Source organism: Camelus bactrianus, chromosome 19, assembly GCF_048773025.1.
Source record: "Camelus bactrianus isolate YW-2024 breed Bactrian camel chromosome 19, ASM4877302v1, whole genome shotgun sequence".
NCBI classification, from domain to species: Eukaryota; Metazoa; Chordata; class Mammalia; order Artiodactyla; family Camelidae; genus Camelus; species Camelus bactrianus.
In genome coordinates this window covers 32324019-32344436 of record NC_133557.1, presented here as the reverse complement: position 1 = coordinate 32344436, position 20418 = coordinate 32324019, and the positions used below count along the sequence as shown (strand labels likewise).

Genomic DNA, 20418 nt, shown 5'->3' with positions numbered 1-20418 from the left:
TGCTGCTTCCCTAGGACCGTTTTTTTCTGGTTGGTTAGTTATCCCTTGCTCTTCTGTGAATTTGTACACAACAAGTGAATTTGGATGAAGAATTTGTGGTTTTGATTTTAGCTCTACTCAACATTTGTCTCCCTGTCAGACACTGGCCCTGCACAGTGGTCACTGTCATTCCACAGCAGCTAACCCACGTCCAGCTCACCATGGGACCAAATGTAACTTCCGTTTTTAAGCATTTTCCTTCAGAGTAGAAGAGGGACATGGCCAACTTGCTGTTGCTGTCCACCAGTTTCAACATTTTACCAATGGTTTTTTAATTTACCTAATTACACTTAAATACTCTCAGAGGTGTAGGTAAGGGTTAAGGAAAGTTGACTAAAAAGCTAGAAGAAACTAATTTTATATTTTAAAAAAGGCACTGAGTTTTTAAGGAAAGCCATCCTCTGCTTTTTAAGGAGATGACGTCCATTTCCTGTTACCACTGTTTCGGATTAGGTCGCTTTAATCACATGTACTGGAAGTGTCCTGAAAGTGATCTCCTGGTTTGGGTTGTCCCTGAGTGAGTGAGCACACACCAGTTGGACCTGCGGGAGTATTGATCTTAGGGAGCGGATGTCACCTGAAACCATGTAGATGTCGCATGGCAAGGTCTGTGGCCCATCACGGATCTTGTGTTTATGCTCAGGCACCTCGATGAGGATTCTGGAAGCAGAGTTATTTAAAAGTGCGCCATGAAAATCATCTCAGCAGGATTTGTGTCTATAAGACACTGACTGGGTTGGCTTTAGGTCTTGATCGCAGTCCGGACAAGTTTGCTCCTCATCCCCTGCTGGAGATCATGTCTCGCACCACGTCCTGCCGTGCCCCTGCGCTCGTCCCTTCCCCAAGGAAAGGGGCCTCTGTCCATCTGACATAACCTGAACTCTGGCGGTCCCGTGGGTTTGATGCTGCGGACCTCGTTAGCCAGATCCAAGTTGGTAAAAATAAATCTACATACACTGAAGGACGGTGCCTCCTTAGGTTTACAAACTTGATCTGACGAAATGATTCATGTAGAAATGTAGTTCTTAGTCTCAGTTCCTGTTACGTCCCTAGTTTTTGCTTTGTCGGACTTTGTCATATCCTCATTCTGTGCTTTATTCAGACATTCAGCTCCCAAGGGAAGGAGGCCTTTAGAGCCATGACTGTTGGTGACTGGGGATATTGATCGGCAGGGCCACTCAGCAGGGGGACGGGGTAGCACAGGCCCAGGGGATGCCTGCGAGCACTGGGGTCCAGTGTTGGGATACCGTGGGCAAGGGGACTTGATCTTGGGGGCTCTGTGAAGTGGAAATAGGAGACGCAGGGTCAGCTGGTGGTGAAGTGCTTGCAGTGCCGTCCCGAGCTCTGGATGTGTATGGTGCTGGTGCAGACTGTAAAGCTGGGAAAAGCGTGAGGCCCCTGGCCTTCCAGTACCCGTGCCTCGGCGGCCGCTCTGGCCTTCTGCCAGCATGGCCATGCCAGCCGTTGGCAGCGCGGGGCCCCAGGCTGTGAACACGGGGGAGCTGTTTTGGGGTCAGGCCATACCTGTTGGCCGGGGCTCAGCTCCCCCCCCCCCCCCCCCCAGGATTTCAGGCTCCATCCCTGGCCTGCTGGGACAATTACAGGAAGCCCTAGCACTGACCGGCTTTGAGCTCGGGAGGTTCGAAGGCCGCTGGAGCACCTGTCAAGTTTCCCGTTTAGGTTTTGGGGGATTTTGAGGCTTAGTGAGAAAAGCCGGCTCTAGGGAGGCAGTTTCTCTGTTGGTCCTGTGGGACTGAACCTCCTTGCCCTCGCTCATGACTGGACCCCCAGTTCCTCTGTTTCACCCCTCTGGACCCCTGCCTTTCTGTGCAGTGTGTCAGCAGGGGCCACCAGTGCACATGCTGCCCGCGGCCCCCAGCAGCTCGGGCCAAGCCTTGGGGCTGAGGGTCGCAACACTGGCCTTAGAGCTTCCCTGCTTCTGAGAGCGTCATTCTGAAGGTCTGTACAGGACCAAGTGTGATCCGGTCTGTCAGTGGGAGGTACCGGCATGGCATTAAAAACCTGTGCAAGCCGGGGTTTTGATACTGTGTCTGCCGTTTTAGAGTGAAGCAGACTGACCCGGGGAGGCGCACACTCCGCAGAGCACCGGCTGCCCCAGGGCGAGAGGCGGTGGTGCTGTTTTGTTTTAGTTCTGGACTCCAGTCCTTGTCGGGATTAAACGGACTGCCTGTCTTACCCAGTGATCAACTAACGGGATGTAAACGGGAACTCTGGGGACAGCATTTTGTACTCCTGTCACCCACTTTCCCCCAAAGTGTAGGGTACCTGACGGCCGGTGCTGCAGGTCCCCACCGGCTTCCTCTGTTTTACTGACATCATCACATCCAGTTGGCTTTTATCTGAAAGAATGAGGGCCTCTCATTCTTGGGGTCCCCCCGAGAGTGGACTGTTGCTCCTCCTTTCACACCCCAGGGTCCCCAAGGCGGGTGAATGTGCATTTAAAGAGAATGCGTCTGTTTGGTCCATCTTGGTAAGGTTTTCTAAGTTCCTGTTTACCAAAAATTGCAGATGTGAAATTCATCCCTTCAGTTTTCAAGCTTAGCTAATGATTTCAGTCAAGCCTTTGATAATTAAGAGTTATTTGGTTGAAATAAAAGTTTTAATAATAAAGCATTTCTTCCTGAGACAAAGTATGGTCACGATCATGAATGTTGCTGGTAGCCCTTTTTACACACACTCCTTTTCTGAATTTGGCGGTTATTTTAACAATCTTCCAAACCTGTCTAAGCGATGCCTGGGATGCCTTTGCTGGTCTGGGGCGCGTGCTGTGTGGGGTCCCCGCGCCCTCACCAAGCCTTCTTGTCTCCTTTGCAGCAGGGAAGGAGGACAGGCGCACGGAGGAGAAGACGGTGGTGGCGGCTGCGGTGCCGAAGAGAACGGGTCCTCTGGGCTCCTTGGGGGGCGGCAAACAGCCCTCACCCAGAAACCTCGTCCCAAAGAAGTCCCCTCCTTTTGCTGGCACAGCAGTGGGCAAAGCAGCCATCAGAAAGCTTCCCTTGGGCCTCAAGGGCGCCAGCCCCAAGAGGCGGTGGCTCTCAGCCGCCCCTGCTGGCAGTGCTCCTGCCACCAAGCCTGCAGGGCTGGCGCCCAGCACTGCCACATCTGCCCCCAGACAGTTCCCCGGCTCTGCTGCTTCAGCGGGGGCAGCCAGGAAGCCTGGGGCCGCTGCTGTCCCCCTGGCCTCCCCGGCCCCTGGACGTCTAGGCACGTCGAGCGCCGCCCCATCACAGCCAAATTCACAGATTCGGCAAAACATACGACGCTCCTTGAAGGAGATTTTGTGGAAAAGGTGGGCTGTTCTACTCCGTTCTTACCTGTTAAAGTGGAAGGTTTTCCATTTAAGTTATGGCTGCTTCTTAGCTGTCCTTTGTCCTATTTAAAAACACCACACTTGTGTGCAGCAGCTCACGCAGGGCCTCTTGTTCCTCCAGAGTCAGCGACAGTGATGACCTAGTCATGACCGAAAACGAGGTTGGGAAAATTGCACTGCACATCGAGAAGGAGATGTTTAACTTGTTCCGAGTGACAGACAACCGGTACAAGAGCAAGTACCGCAGCATCATGTTCAACCTCAAGGACCCCAAGAACCAGGTGTGTGCGGTTGTTGGGGCGCTGCTGGCCCGGCTGGGCTGCGGCCTCGCTCCTCGGAGCTGCGTCTCACGGTCATAAGCCAAACGCAGCAGTTGGAAGCAGAAGCATTTGTGTCCTTTCTGCGAAAGCTGAGAGCTGTTTGTCCTCTGCTGGGTGCCAGGGGCTGCATGTCATTGGTGTGGAGGCTGGTCGTTTATCCTGCCCACCCTCCCCAGGAGCCCCGGGGCCTTGCCGGCTCCCTGACGTCCTTTGTCATCCCACTGGATCAGTCTCGTCAAACATGGCTGTAAATCACTTTCCCGTCGTTTCGTGGGCCCCAGGAATGTCTCTGCCTAGCGTGTGGGTATTGCCCCACTTGGGCTTCTGACAGCCTTTTCCTCCTTGTGGTCCCCGTCAGCCGAGCGAGCCTGCCAGTTTGGGCTTCCTTGGCCAAGCAGCGAGTGATGAGAAGTGCTCACCGCAGGGCCTCACCCCGCACCACGTCCCCTGGCACTGTGGCCGAGCAGTGTGTTCCAGTGGCATCACTGAATATAAAGGCTCGAAAAGATTAGCCACTTGCCCAGTGAGGCTGCTCTGCCTCCTGCCCCCATCCCCCACCCCGGTGTGGCCTGGCCTCCGCCTGTGCTTAGGAGCTGGTCGCACCCAGACTTAACGTTGGCTCTTTTGGCCCCCCACCTTCATCCCTGGCCCTGTGTCTATGTCTGCTGACCGTGTTCCTGCAAGCCTGGGTCCCCGGGCCCCTGCTGACTCACAGGGGGTCGGGCCCCCACCCTGGCCTTCGGGCCAGGACTCGTGTCGTCTCTCTTCATGTCGTCTCTGGTAGCTTAGGGTCCAACTTGCAGAGAAGCGTTTTGAACGAAAGATGCTTGTTTGTAGGGGCTCTTCCACCGTGTTCTGCGTGAAGAAATCTCCTTGGCAAAACTTGTGAGGATGAAGCCAGAGGAACTCGTATCTAAAGAGCTCTCTGTGTGGAAGGAGAGGCCGACAAAATCTGTGAGTGCTGGTGGCGGCGGCTCGAGGCGTGGGATGTGCGGCCCCGGAAGCAAGCGACTCAGTGGACTGTGGCGGGAGCAAGTCCTCCTGCGAGAGAAGGCTTAGGGCTCGGGTCTGTCTTTTTCCTCTTAGGTGATGGAGTCCAGAACTAAGTTGCATAATGAAAGTAAGAAGCCTGCTGCGAAACAGGAGGCTGCCCCCGACCTGGAGGATTCTCCACCCGTGTCAGACTCAGAGGTGAGCCTTTGGGGTTTCCAGTGCTCACAGGAATTGGCTAAAACGAATCCATTCCACATCTTTACTGGGCAGACCCTGAGCTCAAGCACACGCGGTCGCACTCCGGAGCACGTGTGCTCAGAGCCCTCCCCCCCATCACGCGGTGTTGCGCGATGTGCTGCCGGCTCGGCGGCGGGGTGACCCGCCTTGTCTCTGGTGCTCTAGGAGCAGCAGGAGTCGGCGCGGGCAGCCCCCGAGAGGAGCCCGGCGCCCCCCCTGGACGTCTTCAGCAGCATGTTGAAGGACACGACCAGCCAGCACCGGGCGCACCTCTTTGACCTGAACTGTAAGATCTGCACAGGTGAGTGTGACCTGGGGTGAGACTTTGGAGAGTCTTCTTATGACAGTTATGTCCGAGCCGATTTTTAAAAATTAATTTAGTTTTCTGAAGTTGATGGAGTCAGCCCCCACCTCTGCAGTGCTGCTTTTTAGGAGAGGTCGTCTGCCCGCGGGCAGGCTTTGCCCTTGAAGGGGTTGGACTTCTCACCAAAGCTCTCCTCTTTTTCCAGGCCAGGCTCCAGTGGCCGAGGATGAGCCGGCCCCTAAGAAGCAAAGGCTGTCCGCTTCTGCTGGGAAGGAGGAGCCCAAGCCCAAGCACGCCAGTGCTCCGTCCGAGCCGGCCCTCAGCTCGGCTGGCGAGGCGGCTCCAGAGGCCCTGCCTGACAGCACCTCGGAGCCGGGCCTGCAGGGAGAGTGGCTCCCAGCGCCTCCAGGGGATGGCCACCCCGAGGCCTCCACCCTGGGAGACACCCCCTGCCCTGCCTCCTGTGGTGGCGGTGTGCTCACCACGGTCACGGTATCCGGCAGAGACCCCAGAACCGCCCCGGGCGGGCCGTGCGCGGTCTCAGCTCCTGCAGCAGCCCGCCCAGACAGCGCCCCCCCGGTGGAACCCCGGCAAGACATCCTGAAGCCTGCAGTGGCCTCCGTGACAGTGCCCAAGTCCATCCTGGCCAAGCCATCCGCGTCCCCGGAGCCCAGATACCTCTTGTCAGTCACTCCGTCCCCGAGCGTCAGGTGCGGCCTCTGGGTGTGGCCTGGCGAGCTGGGCAGCGTCCCATATCTGGTGAACAGAAGACATGCTGACGAGCGATTCAGCTCTGAGATCTCCCCAGAGATACAGTGTTCCTGTTTTATACAGGCTTTTTTTAAAGCTTCAGTTTTAGGATACCTAGTTATCTCAGTCATCACGATTAAAGTAGTTAATTTGATAAAGTGATCTATCAAACCTTGCAGGAATTCACTTTGCTTTATAAATACGTAGTCTTTTGGAAGTCCTTTGTGCAGAGAGGAAGACTCGCTCATTTGCTTGGCTTTGTTTTACAGCACCTCAGAGTCACGGTCCCCTCCAGAAGGAGATACAAGCCTCTTCTTGTCTCGACTCAGCACCATTTGGAAAGGATTTATTAACATGCAGAGTGTAGCAAAATTTGTCACAAAGGCGTATCCTGTCTCTGGATGTTTTGATTATCTCAGTGAGGTTAGAACCGAGTGTGTGTGCGTGTGTGCATGTGTGTGCGCGCACCTGTCTCTCACAGACACTCTGATCTGGGTGCCGGAATCGGCCTTGTGCCAGCGTCCCGCTGAGCGGACGCACGAGCGCCCCTAGAGGCCAGAGTCGAGACTGCGGGACCGAGTGGGCAGGTCCAGCAGTTAGGACGGTGGCAGAAATTCAGATGAGAAATCAGACCTTTCGACTTTCCTGAAAAGCTGAAGCTCGGCTTCCTCCTACCTCTGTTGCCCGGGGGCTCTTGCGCACCCTGGGTGTCGAGGGCCCGGCCGTCGCTGTGACCAGGCAAGAGGACCTGCGTGGTGTGCGTGGTCTAGAAGGCTGCCGTCAGTCCTGCCTAGCAGGTGGTGCGCATCGCAGCAGCCTTGTGGCCGGTCGCTTGTGCCCTGGTGCTCGCCAGCTCAGTGGCGTTAGTGCGGCCACTGCTGTTCTTTCTGGAGTAGCCATAGTTTCCTGAGTGAGTGCTTGTGAGTCATGGGGAGCTTGGTGCCTGGAAGTGACCGCGTCAGTCTCTCTCTGAACGCCACGGTTTTATTGGTCATTTGCTCAAAAGTGCGTTTTGTTTAGGACCTGCCCGACACGATTCACATCGGTGGAAGGATCGCCCCGAGGACAGTTTGGGATTATGTCGGCAAACTCAAGTCCTCTGTGTCTAAGGTACCTGCTCACAGTCTAACCTCTGCACCCGTGGAAGAGGGGTCTGTTCACACAGCTCTCTCTCTCCCTTCTCATCTTGATGCGTCAGTACTTGAAAGGTCTATAGCTTTTGAGGTATTTCCTGGTGAACTTTTAAAATTGAGTGTAACGCTGGCTAGCCGTGTGAGAGTGTGTTTGGTGATGTCGGTGCAGTTCAGCGCTAGTAGAAGTACTGTCGCTTGGTGGTGTCTGGCTGCTGAAGTGGAGGTGGGGCGGGAGACAGCCTGGCTGGGGCGCGGGACTGGGCTCCCGATGGCCTCAGGCTCCTGTGACCCTGCTGGCTTCCACGCAGCTGTGCCTATGTGTGCGGTGCTCTTTGGGGGTGGGGCTGCGGTTTTCGCAGGGGTCACGGGAGGGCGATGACCCTCCCCCTCGAGGTCAGCCCTCCCGTTTAGAGTCGCAGACGGCTCTCATGGGTCGGTCACCACGCCTCTGGCGCATACTCGCTCTGTATCAGACACCCTTATAGATCATCTGGTCGTGCGAGAACTCTGCGAGGCAGGCTCGGTTTTGAAGACACTGGGGCCATAAGTAGAAGTGATTTTAAAGGGGTTCCTGCCAAGGCCAAGACCAGACCCCGCAGGCCAGAGACTGGGGCCTGCGTCCTCTTTACCGCTCCGTCACTCGGACGCGCTGAACAGCAGGACTGTGAAAGCCAGAGCCAGAAGCCCCGCCGGCGCGCTCGCCCCGGGCTGCTTTTGGGGCTCAGCGCAGAGTGCCAGCCGGGCCTGCAGAGCGGCCACGAGTCAGCGCCCCTCTGTCCTGTCTGCCGCAGGAGCTGTGTCTGATCCGCTTTCACCCCGCGACGGAGGAGGAGGAGGTGGCCTACATCTCTCTGTACTCCTATTTCAGCAGCCGCGGCCGCTTCGGCGTGGTCGCCAACAACAGCAGGCACGTCAAGGACCTCTACCTGATCCCGCTGAGCGCCAGGGACCCCGTCCCATCCAAGCTCTTGCCTTTTGAGGGGCCAGGTAAGCACTGACTTTCTGGTCCCTCACGTCCCCCCCCACCGCGACACCGGGTCCTCAGACTGTGCCACCAGGCAGACCTGCTGCCTGGCCCGGCCGCGGCACTCGGGGCAGGACTGGGGCTCGGGGGCAGCAGCGTTAGCCACAGAACTCAGCTTCAGGGGCGTTGGAGGCTGGCACCAGAGCACCCGCATTATCAGCATAGACTGTCTTAGAGAAGTGCCCTGCGGCAGGAGGACTCGCAGCATCCAGGCCAGCTGCCTGTCGGAGCCTCAGTTCACACACAGCAGAGCAGGGACAGGTGAGGCCTGGCGGGTCCCCGCCTTCCCTCCTCCTCTTCATGGGGGTTCATTTCAAGGAGATGCAAGAAACAGCAGTGAAATAGAAAGGAGTTCTAGCAACAGTCACGCTTGCACCTGCCCCCGAGAGCTTCTCTCTGGCAGGCCTCTTTCTAGTTGCGCATTCCTTAGAAAGCACTGACTCCGAAGGTTTACTCAGGGGTCAGCCTGAAAGCACACGCAGGCTTGTCCGGGGCTGGGGGAGACTCCGGGGGAACGCGGTCTCCGGGGGCCCAGTTCCTCTCAGCCCCTCAGGAGAGGCCGATGCGATTTAAGTTGCGTGGAAAGCTGCCCAGGCGGAAGCGTCTCCACGGCCCCAAGGACTGACGACCCCTGAAGGCGCGTCTGACTCGCGGGCGATGCTCTCGGAGGCGTTCTGTTCTTCTAGCAGAGGGGCTGCCGCCCAGAGCATCGCCCACGCTGCCAACGCCCAGCGGCTCCGTGTCCTCTGCATGTGCTCAGGCACGCGGCACCTGAACCAGCTAGGTGCCCCCCCGGGTCCCGACCACGACACACTCTTAACATGTGTGGGGCTGCGCTGTTCATGCCCGCGACGTCCGGTGTTCACCATGCGACACACGCAGTTACTTTAATGCCAGTGCCCTGGGAGCCAAGCGCACCGCTATGCCCCACACCCCAGCCAGGAGGTGCCACCCAATGGGTGACAGAGGGGCCTCAGCGGAGGCTCTGGGCGGGCAGCCCCCTGGACACCTGCTCCTGACAGCACCAGCGGTGAGGACGGAGCCGCCTCCCGACACCGCGAAGAGCGTCCGGTCAGTCACGAGGGCAGCGGCCAGTGTGGAGACCCAGGGTGAGCGTAGGTCCCCTGGGACGCACACACTGTGATGTCCAGAGACGGGAACTGGGAGGTGATGAGAGCACCTTGAGCTTGTCTGTGCCTTCATCACTGCACCTGCAGACTCCATCCTGGCGCAGCCTGCCAGGTGAGCAGGGGCCCGCCAGGCCCTGCAGGGAGAGGGTCAGACAAGGTCAGGCCTGATGAGGCGGGGACAGGAGGGACCAGGGGGCCACCCAGGGAGATCCCCCCACTGGAGCCGCAGCAGGAGCTGGCATGTTGTGGGTGCACTGCTGGGCAATGGCCCGGCTGGTGGGGGAGGGGCCGCATGGGGCACTGCCCGGGTGACACACAGGGCTGCGCAGGGACACTCGCCTCATCCGCCAGGCGTGATGGGCGCTGACCACCTGGACACACTCGGTGACCAGTGGAGTGGACGTCACTCTCGTCCCCCACATTCCTGAGCCTGACACTTCCAAAAGCCTGCGAATTTTCATCCACCATCAGGAACAGATGGGTTTCGTTAAAATAAAGTAGGAAGAAGTAGGAACACAATCTAAATTGTGTTTAGATACACAATTATACAGAAATTTTCCCATAAGCTTTTAAAAGACGTTTTCCAATTTAGGGGTTTCCAAGTCTGCGCTTGTGTGACTTGGTGGGTGTGTGTTTGCTCCTCTTGCTGTCAGGGTTTGACGCTGACACCTGTATTCTCTATACACTTGTACGCCAGCCTTGACCCCACCCAGGTTACCTGCCTGAACCACTTCACATACTTACAGCGTGACTTGGTGCCCCCTGGGTACAAGTGTTGGGTGTCTGGGCCGGGTGGGGTGTGTGTCGTGTGAGTGCATGAGCGTGTGCAAGGCTGGGCGTGTGTCCTGGATTCGTGGTGTGCGTGCGTGGGGAAGGTGAGCCAGGGAGTGTGTCTCCCATCTCCACACAGCACCCTTGAAGGCACTGGCCCAGCCTGAGGGTGGTGGATCCCTCGGCCAGGTGGCCAGCGGGTTTGAGCACATGCTGCCCGGCAAGCACTGGCCCCACAGCCTGGCAGGAGTGCCCTGCCCCCACGGCAGCCCTGCAGGAGGGAGCAGCCTGCCCTGCCCAAGGCGGTCTCTCGCCCGAGGTCACGTGCCCAGTAAGTGTTGCCAGGGTCCACACCCTCTGTTCCCCTCAGTTCTCTGTGCAGCGCACAAGGCACAGGCCTGAGTAGGCATGGAGCTCTGGCTTCAAGGGGCTGGCAGTCCACTGGAGGGGCTGACGGGTTGGCCGCTGTGGGAGTGTGTGGAGGAGAAGATGCTCACGCTGGAGTAGAGAGCGGATCGTAGAGGCGAGAGACCAGCACACCCCGGGCCTGGAAACCGTTTTATACCTGTGAGATCTCACTGGTGTCTCTCACCTCCTGAACATTGGACAGAATGGGTCACACTTGAGAAGCAGGTGAAGACACAGGTGTTTAAACCGTGCCCTGAGCCAGGGAGCCCCCGTGGGCTGCCCTCGGTCAGTGTCTCCACAGCGCTGTCACGGGTCAGCGCAGGGAGCCATGTCCAGGCGGAGCCCCAGCCCCAGCCCAGTCCCCTTCTGTGCTCAGCGCACGTCCAGAGCCGCTCAGGCTCGGGGGACCTTCTGTCCTTGTGTCTTTATGACTTGCCCCCAGAAAGGCTAGGGCACTGTCCTGTCACAGGCCTGGCAGTGTTACTTCAGAGGCCAGGGGAAAGCCTGGGTCCCCTGACCCAGCTGACCGTCTTTTCCACTTTGGACGTGAGCTCAGCGCAGGGCCGTGGGGGCTGACAGCTGCACTGCTGGGGACTTGGGGTCTCAGCTGGTCCGATGTCCTAGGGCCTTACTCATGGAAGGAAGACCCGTCGGGCTGGACGCTGGCCCTGAGCACCCCACCCCTCCCTAGTGAATCGGTGGGGCTCTGCTTCTCCGACTGGAAAGCCTGCTGAATGCCCTCAAAGTCTAAGGCGTAGGCCGCGCTGCGCAGGGGGCAGGGTCACTGCCTTCTGAGGCGCTGCTGTGCAGGGACCATCTTCTTAGAAGAGCTTAAATCTGTGGCGTATTCTTTCTGCACTCACTGTTACCTGCTTTCCAGATTAGCTGGAAATTGCTGTGACTTGAAATGTCAGGTAAGCATGTTTTCGGTCCCCGTGTGCATGTGGACCTGTGTGTAGGTGTTGTCATCAAAGTCAAAATGGTATCGAATGTGCTTGTCTTTCTTCTTTGAAATCAATAAAATTATTTCATGGAAACTGGTCATTGTTTGTTTGAATCTGAACCATTTGGTAGGTTTTGGTCCCTGTCCCAGGTCCACTGTGATGGAGGACCGTCTCCCACTTTGCTTTTCATAAGCCGACGCCTTGTGCTTCTGGCTGTGAAGGCCAGTGGGCACTGCCCTGGCTCCTGGACGGAGGTGGACGCCGCTGTCCTTCCCCTGAGAGGCGTGGACCCCTTGCCGTATGCAGGTCTCGGGGCAGGAGGGGCGAGGTCTGCGTGTGCGGGCATGCGTGCTGGGGTGGGAGGTGCTTCCCTGTCTCCCCCAAGTCTCTCTCCCCAGATCATACTTGAGGGCTGTCGCTGCTAACTCCAACACAGTTCTGTTCCCGCAGGTGCGGAAGTTTGTCGGTTCAGACCATAAGAAGGTTCTCATTTTAAATAACGAATAGTGGAGCGTGCAGGTAGATTTAGGGGTAGGAGCATCATTTGGATAGTTTTGGGTTTCAGCTGGTTTATTTAAATTAATGAAAACTAAACCTTCCCCCGCACTGCGTCACTTTGGAGGTGCATGGGGAGCCCCTGGGCGCTGCTGCTCGGCCATTTCTCCAGCCCTGTGCTGATGCCTGGATACAGATCCTGGTTGCAGTCTTGGCCCAGGAAATCAGCACACTTTCCCAGATGCCCTGGTCCTGGGGTTCATCCCTTTCTTCCTCTGTAGGGGTGGTCTGGTGGTAACCACTGGGAAAACTCGGGGCCTGCATGCAGCTGAAAAGGCTCATTTCACCCATACGGGACATTGGACACGTCTGCGCTCACACGTGGTGGGGCCGGCAGGGGCCCCAGCTACCTTGTGCTGTCTTGTCGACACTCCTTGTCTGGAAATGGAGGCTGGCACGTTGAGCTGCCGCTGACATTTCAACACCCAGCCCACATAGTTTTCATCGACTTTGTGAATTGTAAGCCTCACCGCAACCCCCACAGGGAGGTGGGTAAGTGGGCGCCCTGCTTCTAGCAGCTGGAGAAGGGGGGACTTAGCAAGTCCAGAGCCGCCCCCATGCCCTTGGCCGGAGCCCTGAGTCTCCACACGCAGCTAGCGTGTTCACGGCTTCTGCGTCCCTCTTTGGGGCCCTGCTCAACAGTGGGAGCCCGCAGAGGCCCCAGGCTGGCCCCCTGCCACCGCCCCAGGGTGGCCTTGCCAGACGTCTGCCTGTGGCCTTGTGGAGCCTAGGGCCCCACCAGGGTAGCTCAGTGAGTTGCGATGTTTCTTCCACGAGTGCAGGTTATTTCCAGGGTGCTAGTTAGTTTCAGATACTCATGCAACCGTAGCATGAATATGTGAACCGATGAGATTTAACTGCTTCAAAATGGGCATGCATTTTGAAACTGCCCGATTTAAATGGACAGTCTTGGGGAAGAGGAGTTGGAAGTTTGAGACTAGTGTGCAGGTAAGGCAGCGGAGAGCTCAGGGCGTTTAAGAAAACTAGCTGCTTGATTAGATGGCCGTCCCCCGAGAGTGCTGTTTTCAGGACAAACGTGCATATTAAGTAACTTGGAGCCTTACCTGCAATGAACAGGACAAAGGGCAGAGTCGGAGGAAGCCTGCCAAGCCTGGACTGGGTTGTTGCCGTCAGTAAGCGTGCTGAGCTGTTGGGGGTTGTGGCTGGAGTGGCACACCTCACGAGGACCAGAGACCATGTGTCCCCGGATTTAACCCAGCAACTTACCCGTCACATACAGTGTACTCGACCGTGATTCAGTGAAGCTCGGGCCATGCCACCAGCCCTAATGGTGGCACTTTAGAAGTTTAGCTCTTAGGAGATGGCCTGGCCCTTCTGCGTTGAGGACAAGTGGGCACTGGGCTGCTCGAGGGCCCCTTCACCAAGGCTCCCAGCCCTCCCCGACCGCACATTCCTTCTCTCTTCCTGGACGCCCACTTCCTCAGGGAGAGCCTTGTGTCTCGGCTCGCAAACCTGTTCTGCGAGCTCTGGGACACTTGGTCCAGAAGGATCACAAGAGCCGATTTAACAATTGACTGCACCCACGTAGCTCTGAATAAGCTGTAAGGGACTCAGTAGATAGCTGCTGTAGAGAGACATACTGTTTTAAGTTAGAACAATCCTAGTTTGTGTTGATTAGAAAGTGAACTCGATAGGCTACCTTTCACGCCTGCTGAGCAGAAACATTTGGATGCGCTGCTCAGTCTAGTCTGCCCGGCCTCCGGTCTCTGTTCCCTCCTCTGCCCAGCACTTCCTTCCCTGCGGCATGGCTAGCTAGCACCATGAGGGCAGGGAGAGGACGGCCTCAGTGGTCATCTCGCCCTTCGAACGTCAGGGCTGTGACGCCTTCCGTGAGACGGGGGCCCTTCGGACACTGTTGGGAGGGTAGCGGGACACTCGATGTGTGTGCAGGCGCTGGGCCGGGCCAGCCCACCCTGGCGTGCCTGGGCCTCCGGTGGGATGGGACACCCACCACACTCACACACAGCTCAGCATCCTCTCTCTGCTGGAATTTAGGAAGGGTGGCGTGTTTCAGAACTACGTAACAGTGTCCAGAAACAGCTATTCGAAGTGATTTGTGATCAGCTTAAAACCAGAGAAAGAATACGGAAAACAGCGCTGCTTTTCTCTCTTAGTGAGAAGAACACGTGGCTGTCTTTATGCACAGTAGTTTTAAATAACCTGTAAATTGAGTTTATGCAATTTGATTAATTTTAAATATCTTCTGCTATTGAAACAAAATTTCTGTCCTGTGTTTATCATTTCTCCCTAAATTACAGTTTTGTGACGGGTTTTCCTGTTTCCCTTTTGGTATTCTGGATTTGTGTTGAGTGTCGGGGTGGGGTAGTGACATTCCTGGTATGATATACCATAATTCAGAATATTTTGATTAAGGCTTTTATAAGGAATTATTTTTAAGGCCTGTGCGATGCTCTGGAATTCCCAACGTGTTCTCCACGTGGCCTGCTCTTTGCTGCCACTCTTCTGAACATCTTAGCGCTTTCTTTAAGGACCATGTCTTCTGTTTACAAAGACCTGAGCATTACATAGCTCTTGATAAGGAAATGATCACTGGATTTCTTTCTAGACCGAAAAGAACATTTATTTTAGCCATGTTAGCATCATTTTTCCCATTAATTGTAATTGTGACAGTAGTGACTAAGGAACGTACCTGGTGGTGTGTGTGCTCTATTGATCACTGTAATTTTACTGATTATTACAGTTGAGTTGTGGGATTGGTCCCAAACGATTAATATGAGTATAAATAGCTAAACTTATGTATCGCAGCTCATAAGGTAAAATCAGAAGAGGGTATTTCCTTCCTGGTTTGTAGCAAGAGGCAAATGAAAGAACGCACTTGGATCTTGTTAAGTCCAGACCTCCCTCTGGAGCACTTGCCTAGCGGCCGTCCCCACCTCCGCCGCCGCACGTCTGTGTCAGCGTCGTGTGTGACTTAAACTCTGTAACCACTGTAGCCGCCGGGGCGAGCTGACGCCCGCACTGGGCCCTGGGTTTCCTGGTCTGCGACCCCATCAGGCTGGGCAGGCGCGTGGTGCAGTCTGAGTCTTTTGCAATAAGCTCTTCAAGCACTTTATCTTATTTTGCCACAGAATTTCCTCCTCCCCAGGAAAACATTCCCCAGGCTGCCCTTAATTAAGTTTGCCTCTGAAGAACAAAGGCTGAATCTTGAGACTAAAATTTGCACAAACATTTTGTTTTCCAGGTCTTGAGACACCACGTCCAAACATCATCCTTGGGTTAGTGATCTGTCAGAAGATCAAACGTCCCACAAGTGCTGGCGAAGCAGACAAGAGGCCCCAGACACAAGAGGAAACAGACGTTCCCGTCTACCCCAAGGTGCCCGCGGCCCTGCTGCCTGAGAAGAAACCCCCCAAGTACCAGCTCTGCTCTGGGGACACGGCTGTCAGCACCACACCCCCGGGGTCTCCCCCACCCCCGCCCCCTCTTCCAGAAGCATCAGGGGCGCCAGCTTCATCTTCGGTGTTAAAAGTACTGTCATCCCTCAAACCAGGAGCCACCAGCTCCTTGACAGCATCGCCTGCGTCGGCGGCGGTCACCTCAGCCGCCTCCTCTGTGGCTTCCTCTGCTTCAAAAACGGCGTCGCCTTTGGAACACATCCTGCAGACTCTCTTTGGGAAGAAGAAGTCGTTTGACCCGCCCACCAAGGAGCCTGCCGAGTCCGCCCCGGCCTCCCACCAAGACTCCAGGGCCAAGGCCGAGGGGCTGCCAGCAGCGCCTCTGCTGGATCCGATTGTACAGCAGTTTGGTCAGTTCTCTAAAGACAAAGCTCTGGAGGAAGAGGAGGACGACAGACCGTACGACCCCGAGGAGGAGTATGGTCCCGAGAGGGCCTTCGACACTCAGCTGGGCGCGGAGAATGCCTTGGAGTCAGCGGAGCGGGAGGAGGTGGCCTACGACCCAGAGGATGAGACCATCTTAGAAGAAGCCAAAGTGACCATCGACGACCTGCCCAACAGAATGTGTGTGGACGCACACGGCGGGTGCGCGGAGAGGCCCGCGGGCTTCACTGCGAATGCCTCGGCGCCCTCCCTGGTTGAGCAGCAGAAGATGATAGAGGAGCTCAACAAGCAGATCGAGGAGCAGAAAAGGCAAGTGGAGGAGCAGGAGGCCGCTCTCCGGCAGCAGAGGGCCGCCGTCGGGGCCTCCATGGCCCACTTCTCCGTGTCGGACGCCCTCATGTCGCCGCCCCCGAAGGCCTCGCTGCCCAGGGCCCAGCTGTTTGCGCAGGAGCAGCAGACTGCGGGCCGGCCAGCCGCACCCCCCTCCACCAGCCAGGGGCCCGGCCCGAGCACCGAGGCGCGGCAGAGCCGGGACCCCCGGCAGGCCCGACGGCTGGCCGCAGAGAACAGCGAGAGCGAGGCTGCCCCGAAGCCCACCGCCACCCCACCAGCCAGAGAAACGCCCGGAGGGGCCGAGCCGGCCCAGGAGCAACCGGAGTTGGCCCCTCTGCCGTGGGCTCCAGGCGGAGAGGCCCCGCTGCCAGCCAAGCAGGACGGCCCCACGTGCGAGCACTCAGACAGTCCGGGCCCGCAGCCCACCGAGAGCGCGCAGCCCACGGCTGGGGGCGACAGCGTGGCCCGGCCGGCCCGCAAGGTGCTGCTGCCCACGCCCCCGGGCGCCTCCTTCCAGCCTCACTTCCCCCCGCAGAGCGAGGGCCAGAGCTTCCACCTCCCCGGGGGAAGGGATCCTTTCTCGAGTTCAGTACACTCTCAGGAAAGGCCTCTTGGCTCCTCCCCGTATGAGGATCTAAGAAACGCTCAGTTTGCTGAGAAAAGTGACCCGCCGGCAGCTGACTCTGAGGGAGACAGAGAGCCACAGCCCAGGCCTGGCGAGGGGGCCGGCGCGTTCCCCACACCTGCCCCGAAAGGAGGGCCGCCTCTGCCCCAGTTCCAGGGCCAGCGGGAGCCCGCACCGCGCGCTTTCGGGCTGTCGGGCCTTCATGGCCCCGGCTTCCCAGGACCACGGGGGCCAGCCCCTCCATTTTCAGAAGAGGCTATCATTTCTGGTAACGACGGGCCAAGAGGAGGGCCCCCACCAGCCAGATTCGGGCCCCAGAAGGGGCCCATCCCTTCCTTGTTCTCAGGGCCACATGGGCCACCTCCCTACGGGGACAGCAGGGGCCCCTCCCCCTCTCACCTTGGTGGGCCCAGAGGGGCGGCACCACCTCCATTTGAAGAACGCAAAGACCCCCACGGGGAGAAAAGGGAACTCCAGGACCCCCCGTACAGCGAGGCCGCAGGCCCTCCTGCTCAGTTTGAAGGGCCAGAGCAAGCCCAGTTTGTGGGGAACAGGGGCACAGCCCCTTTCCAGTTTGGAGGCCAAAGAAGACCTCTGCTGTCTCAGTTTAAAGGACCCCGGGGCGGCCCTCCTCCCTCTCAGTTCGGAGGCCAGAGAGGACCACCCCCCGGCCACTTTGTGGGCCCAAGGGGGCCACATCCGAGCCAGTTCGAAGCTGCCCGGGGTCCCCATCCCAATCAGTTTGAAGGGCCCAGAGGCCAAGCACCGAATTTCATGCCAGGACCCAGAGGCATGCAGCCGCAGCAGTTTGAGGAGCAGAGGGTCAGTTCACCGCCCAGGTTTGCCAACCAGAGGGCACCAGCACCCCTCCAGTTTGGGGGGCCACGGGGGTCTGCCCCTTTTCCTGAGAAGAGTGAGTCGGCGCCCCCGCGGTTCCACTTCCAGGGCCAGGCCGCCCCCGGCGTGAAGCCCGGGCCCCGGCCGCTGCTGGAGCTGCCCAGCCACCCGCCGCAGCACCGGAAGGACAGGTGGGACGAGGCCGGGCCGCCCCCCGCCCTGCCCGCCGGTGCGCCGGGGCCGGGCCCTGAGGCCGACGGCCCGTGGGCCGCGGCCGACTTCCGCGAGGGCAAGGGCCACGAGTACCGGGGCCAGGCGTTCGAAGGGCGGCCGAGGGAGCGGTTCGAGGCCGGGCCCAAGGAGAAGCCCCAGGAGGAGCCCGAGGCTCCGCTGCCGGACAGTCGGCCGGGCCGGGCCCTCGAGGACCGCAGGCGGGAGCGCGAGCGCGGGAAGCCCTGGGAGCGGGAGCGCGGCCGGACCTGGAGCCGCGAGCGGGACTGGGACCGCGGCCGCGAGTGGGACCGGGGTCGCGACAAGGACGCCGGCCGCGAGTGGGACCGCGGCCGCGAGCGCAGCGCGGGCAGGGACAAGGGGCGCGAGTGGGACCGCGGCCGCGAGCGGAGCCGGAACCGAGAGCGCGACCGCAGACGCGACCGGGACAGGTCCCGCAGCCGGGAGCGCGACCGCGACAAGGCCCGTGATCGGGAGCGCGGCCGCGAGCGCAGGGGCCGCAGTCGCAGCCGCAGCCAGGAGCGCGCCCGCGACCCCCGCGCCGAGGCCCCGCGGGCCGCTGAGCCCGCCGCGCAGACCTAGGCCCGGGCTCAGCGCGGGCGCCGAGAGCGCTCGCAACTCGCGCAGAACAGAACGCTCTGGACCCCAGAAATGACTGTACTTTTGTGTATAATGGTTTCTTACAAAATTTCACACCTTTGCAATTCAGACGCTTTTTTAAAAAAGAACTAAGAACTTTTAACCTTTCCGTTTAAAATTACTGAAATGGAAAGTGTCTACAAAAAGCATATTGCTTTTTCAGATTATAAAGTTATCTTTTCTAATAACTTGACTCCTGTAAATTTTAAGGGAACTTGAATGGACCTCAGAGCCATACCTTTCCTGACGCCTCACCCGCGTTTCTGCTCCCAGAGGCCGCTGTCAGCCTCCCGGCGGGCGCGCTGCGTGCCTGGGCCCGGCTGCGGGCGCGGTGTTAGCTCATCTCTGGAAGGTCGAGAAACGCAGAGCTCGCTCATACGTCTTTCGTCGTCAAGAAATTTGAATTACAAATTTCAGCTAGGAAACAAACGCGTTTCTGAGCAAAAGCTCAGTTTTTATATATCGCCTTACACATTTGGTTTCAAAAACATAATTAAAAGCAACATCTGAGTAGAAATTGTTACATTTTAAATAAGTTTATTTTAAAAAGGTTTAAATTTTACCAGCCTAAAGAAAGTGAGAAAATAAACCAATTAAGTGTACTTTAAACGGTGGGGGAGGGGGGAGTTCTTTGATTTGAATGATCAGGAACATGCTGTTTGCTGAACTTCACCGTCTGAGCATTTCTCTCTGTGTCCCAGGGAGAGCGCCCTAGCTCCGGACTGTCGTGTTTGTCAGGGGATAAACTTCAGCGTCCGGCACTGAGGTGGAACGGTAGCTGCATAAAGCCTGAAGTGGGAGGTAGTGCTGTCAGCTCAAGAACGGCAGGCGGGAAAGCTGCTCGCTGTGAAATGCAGCGCACCGCTCGTCCTGTTTGCCAAGTACTTCTGGGGTGTGAAATAGAGAAAACCTTGCTAATTTATTTGACTGTACAAATTCACTTTGATAATTTTTTTATATTTTCATAAACTTACTTTTGCAAATATAAAATTAGAGAATTTTATTTGCTCTTTGGAGTCTGTTCCATTGTACGTCACTACAGATTTTTCACTTTCTAGCACAAACATTTTGAGTTACGAGAGCAGGGAGAACGTATTAGCCACTTGGGGTAATTGGTTACAGATCAGAGTCAGTGGGTTAAATTGCATCAAAGTGGCGTCAAGTCCCAACAGCTGATGTGATGTGAAGGTTTTTTTACACATAAAACAAATTTTTCTAATTTAAACACAACAAATGTAAAAATCAAGTGTGTTTCTTTAGGTTTACTTGATAGAAATTTCTGTAAATTGTATTTTATATTGCAGAGTATTATATCACTGTACATTAAAACATGGACTTCATAGGTTTGTTACTTGAAGTAGAATAAACGTCTACAAGGGTTTTCTGTCTCGTGTGTCCTCACTCGGCGGCTGGAGGGGAAGGTGGGCGTGGGCCTTGCCCTTGAAAGTCAGCCGCGCACCTGGCCCTCACCTGGTGACCCTTGTGCCAGCATTTCACCTCAGGACAACCTCAGGCTCCCCCGGTACTGGCGCTGTGAGCCGAAACTGCCAAGAAACATGTTCCTCAGGCAAGACAGGCTCGACCCCTGGGCAGTGGAGAGTTCGAAACCGACCGTCTGGTTTCCTGGCTGCACACACGGCAAACCGGGGGAGAACCCAGGACGTGCGTGTCACACAGTGGAGGTTCCACGGGGGGGACCTGGCCTGGGGCCGCCGCTGCCCCTGCGTCTCAGGAAGGCGTCAGGTCAGGGGTGCCCCGTGACCTGCAAGGGTCCCAGGAGGCGGCCACTTGTCTGTGGTCACCCCGCACCAGCCTGACCTCGGAGAAGACCGCTCTACCAAGAGCTGCTGGGAGCCGAAGTTCCTTCAAGGAGCAAAGCCCGAATCCTGCAGGACAGACGCTAAGCAGTGCTGGGCACTGGGCCGGCCCCAAAAGGCGGGAGCCCTTTGGCTGCAGGCTGCTGTTCCAGCAGTTTCCCCAAAAAGTCGGGGAA

The 20418-nt window shown here is 57.3% G+C and overlaps 1 protein-coding gene across 4 annotated transcripts in view; it reads left to right on the top strand.

Moving 5' to 3' along the window:
• DIDO1 (death inducer-obliterator 1) overlaps positions 1-19806 on the top strand; it is a 52161-nt gene extending 32355 nt beyond the window's left edge. For 3 of the 4 annotated variants that reach the window (XM_074347584.1, XM_074347585.1, XM_074347583.1), the window contains exons 8-17: positions 2875-3349; positions 3492-3651; positions 4528-4644; positions 4777-4881; positions 5086-5221; positions 5430-5934; positions 6244-6397; positions 6995-7084; positions 7899-8094; positions 15163-19806. In XM_074347584.1, coding sequence (XP_074203685.1) covers positions 2875-3349; positions 3492-3651; positions 4528-4644; positions 4777-4881; positions 5086-5221; positions 5430-5934; positions 6244-6397; positions 6995-7084; positions 7899-8094; positions 15163-18368 — 5144 coding nt within the window. In that variant the 3' untranslated portion in view covers positions 18369-19806. The remainder of the gene's footprint in view (positions 1-2874; positions 3350-3491; positions 3652-4527; positions 4645-4776; positions 4882-5085; positions 5222-5429; positions 5935-6243; positions 6398-6994; positions 7085-7898; positions 8095-15162) is intronic. The other variant, XM_074347586.1, reaches the window with a different exon arrangement.
• Positions 19807-20418: the final 612 nt, after the last annotated feature.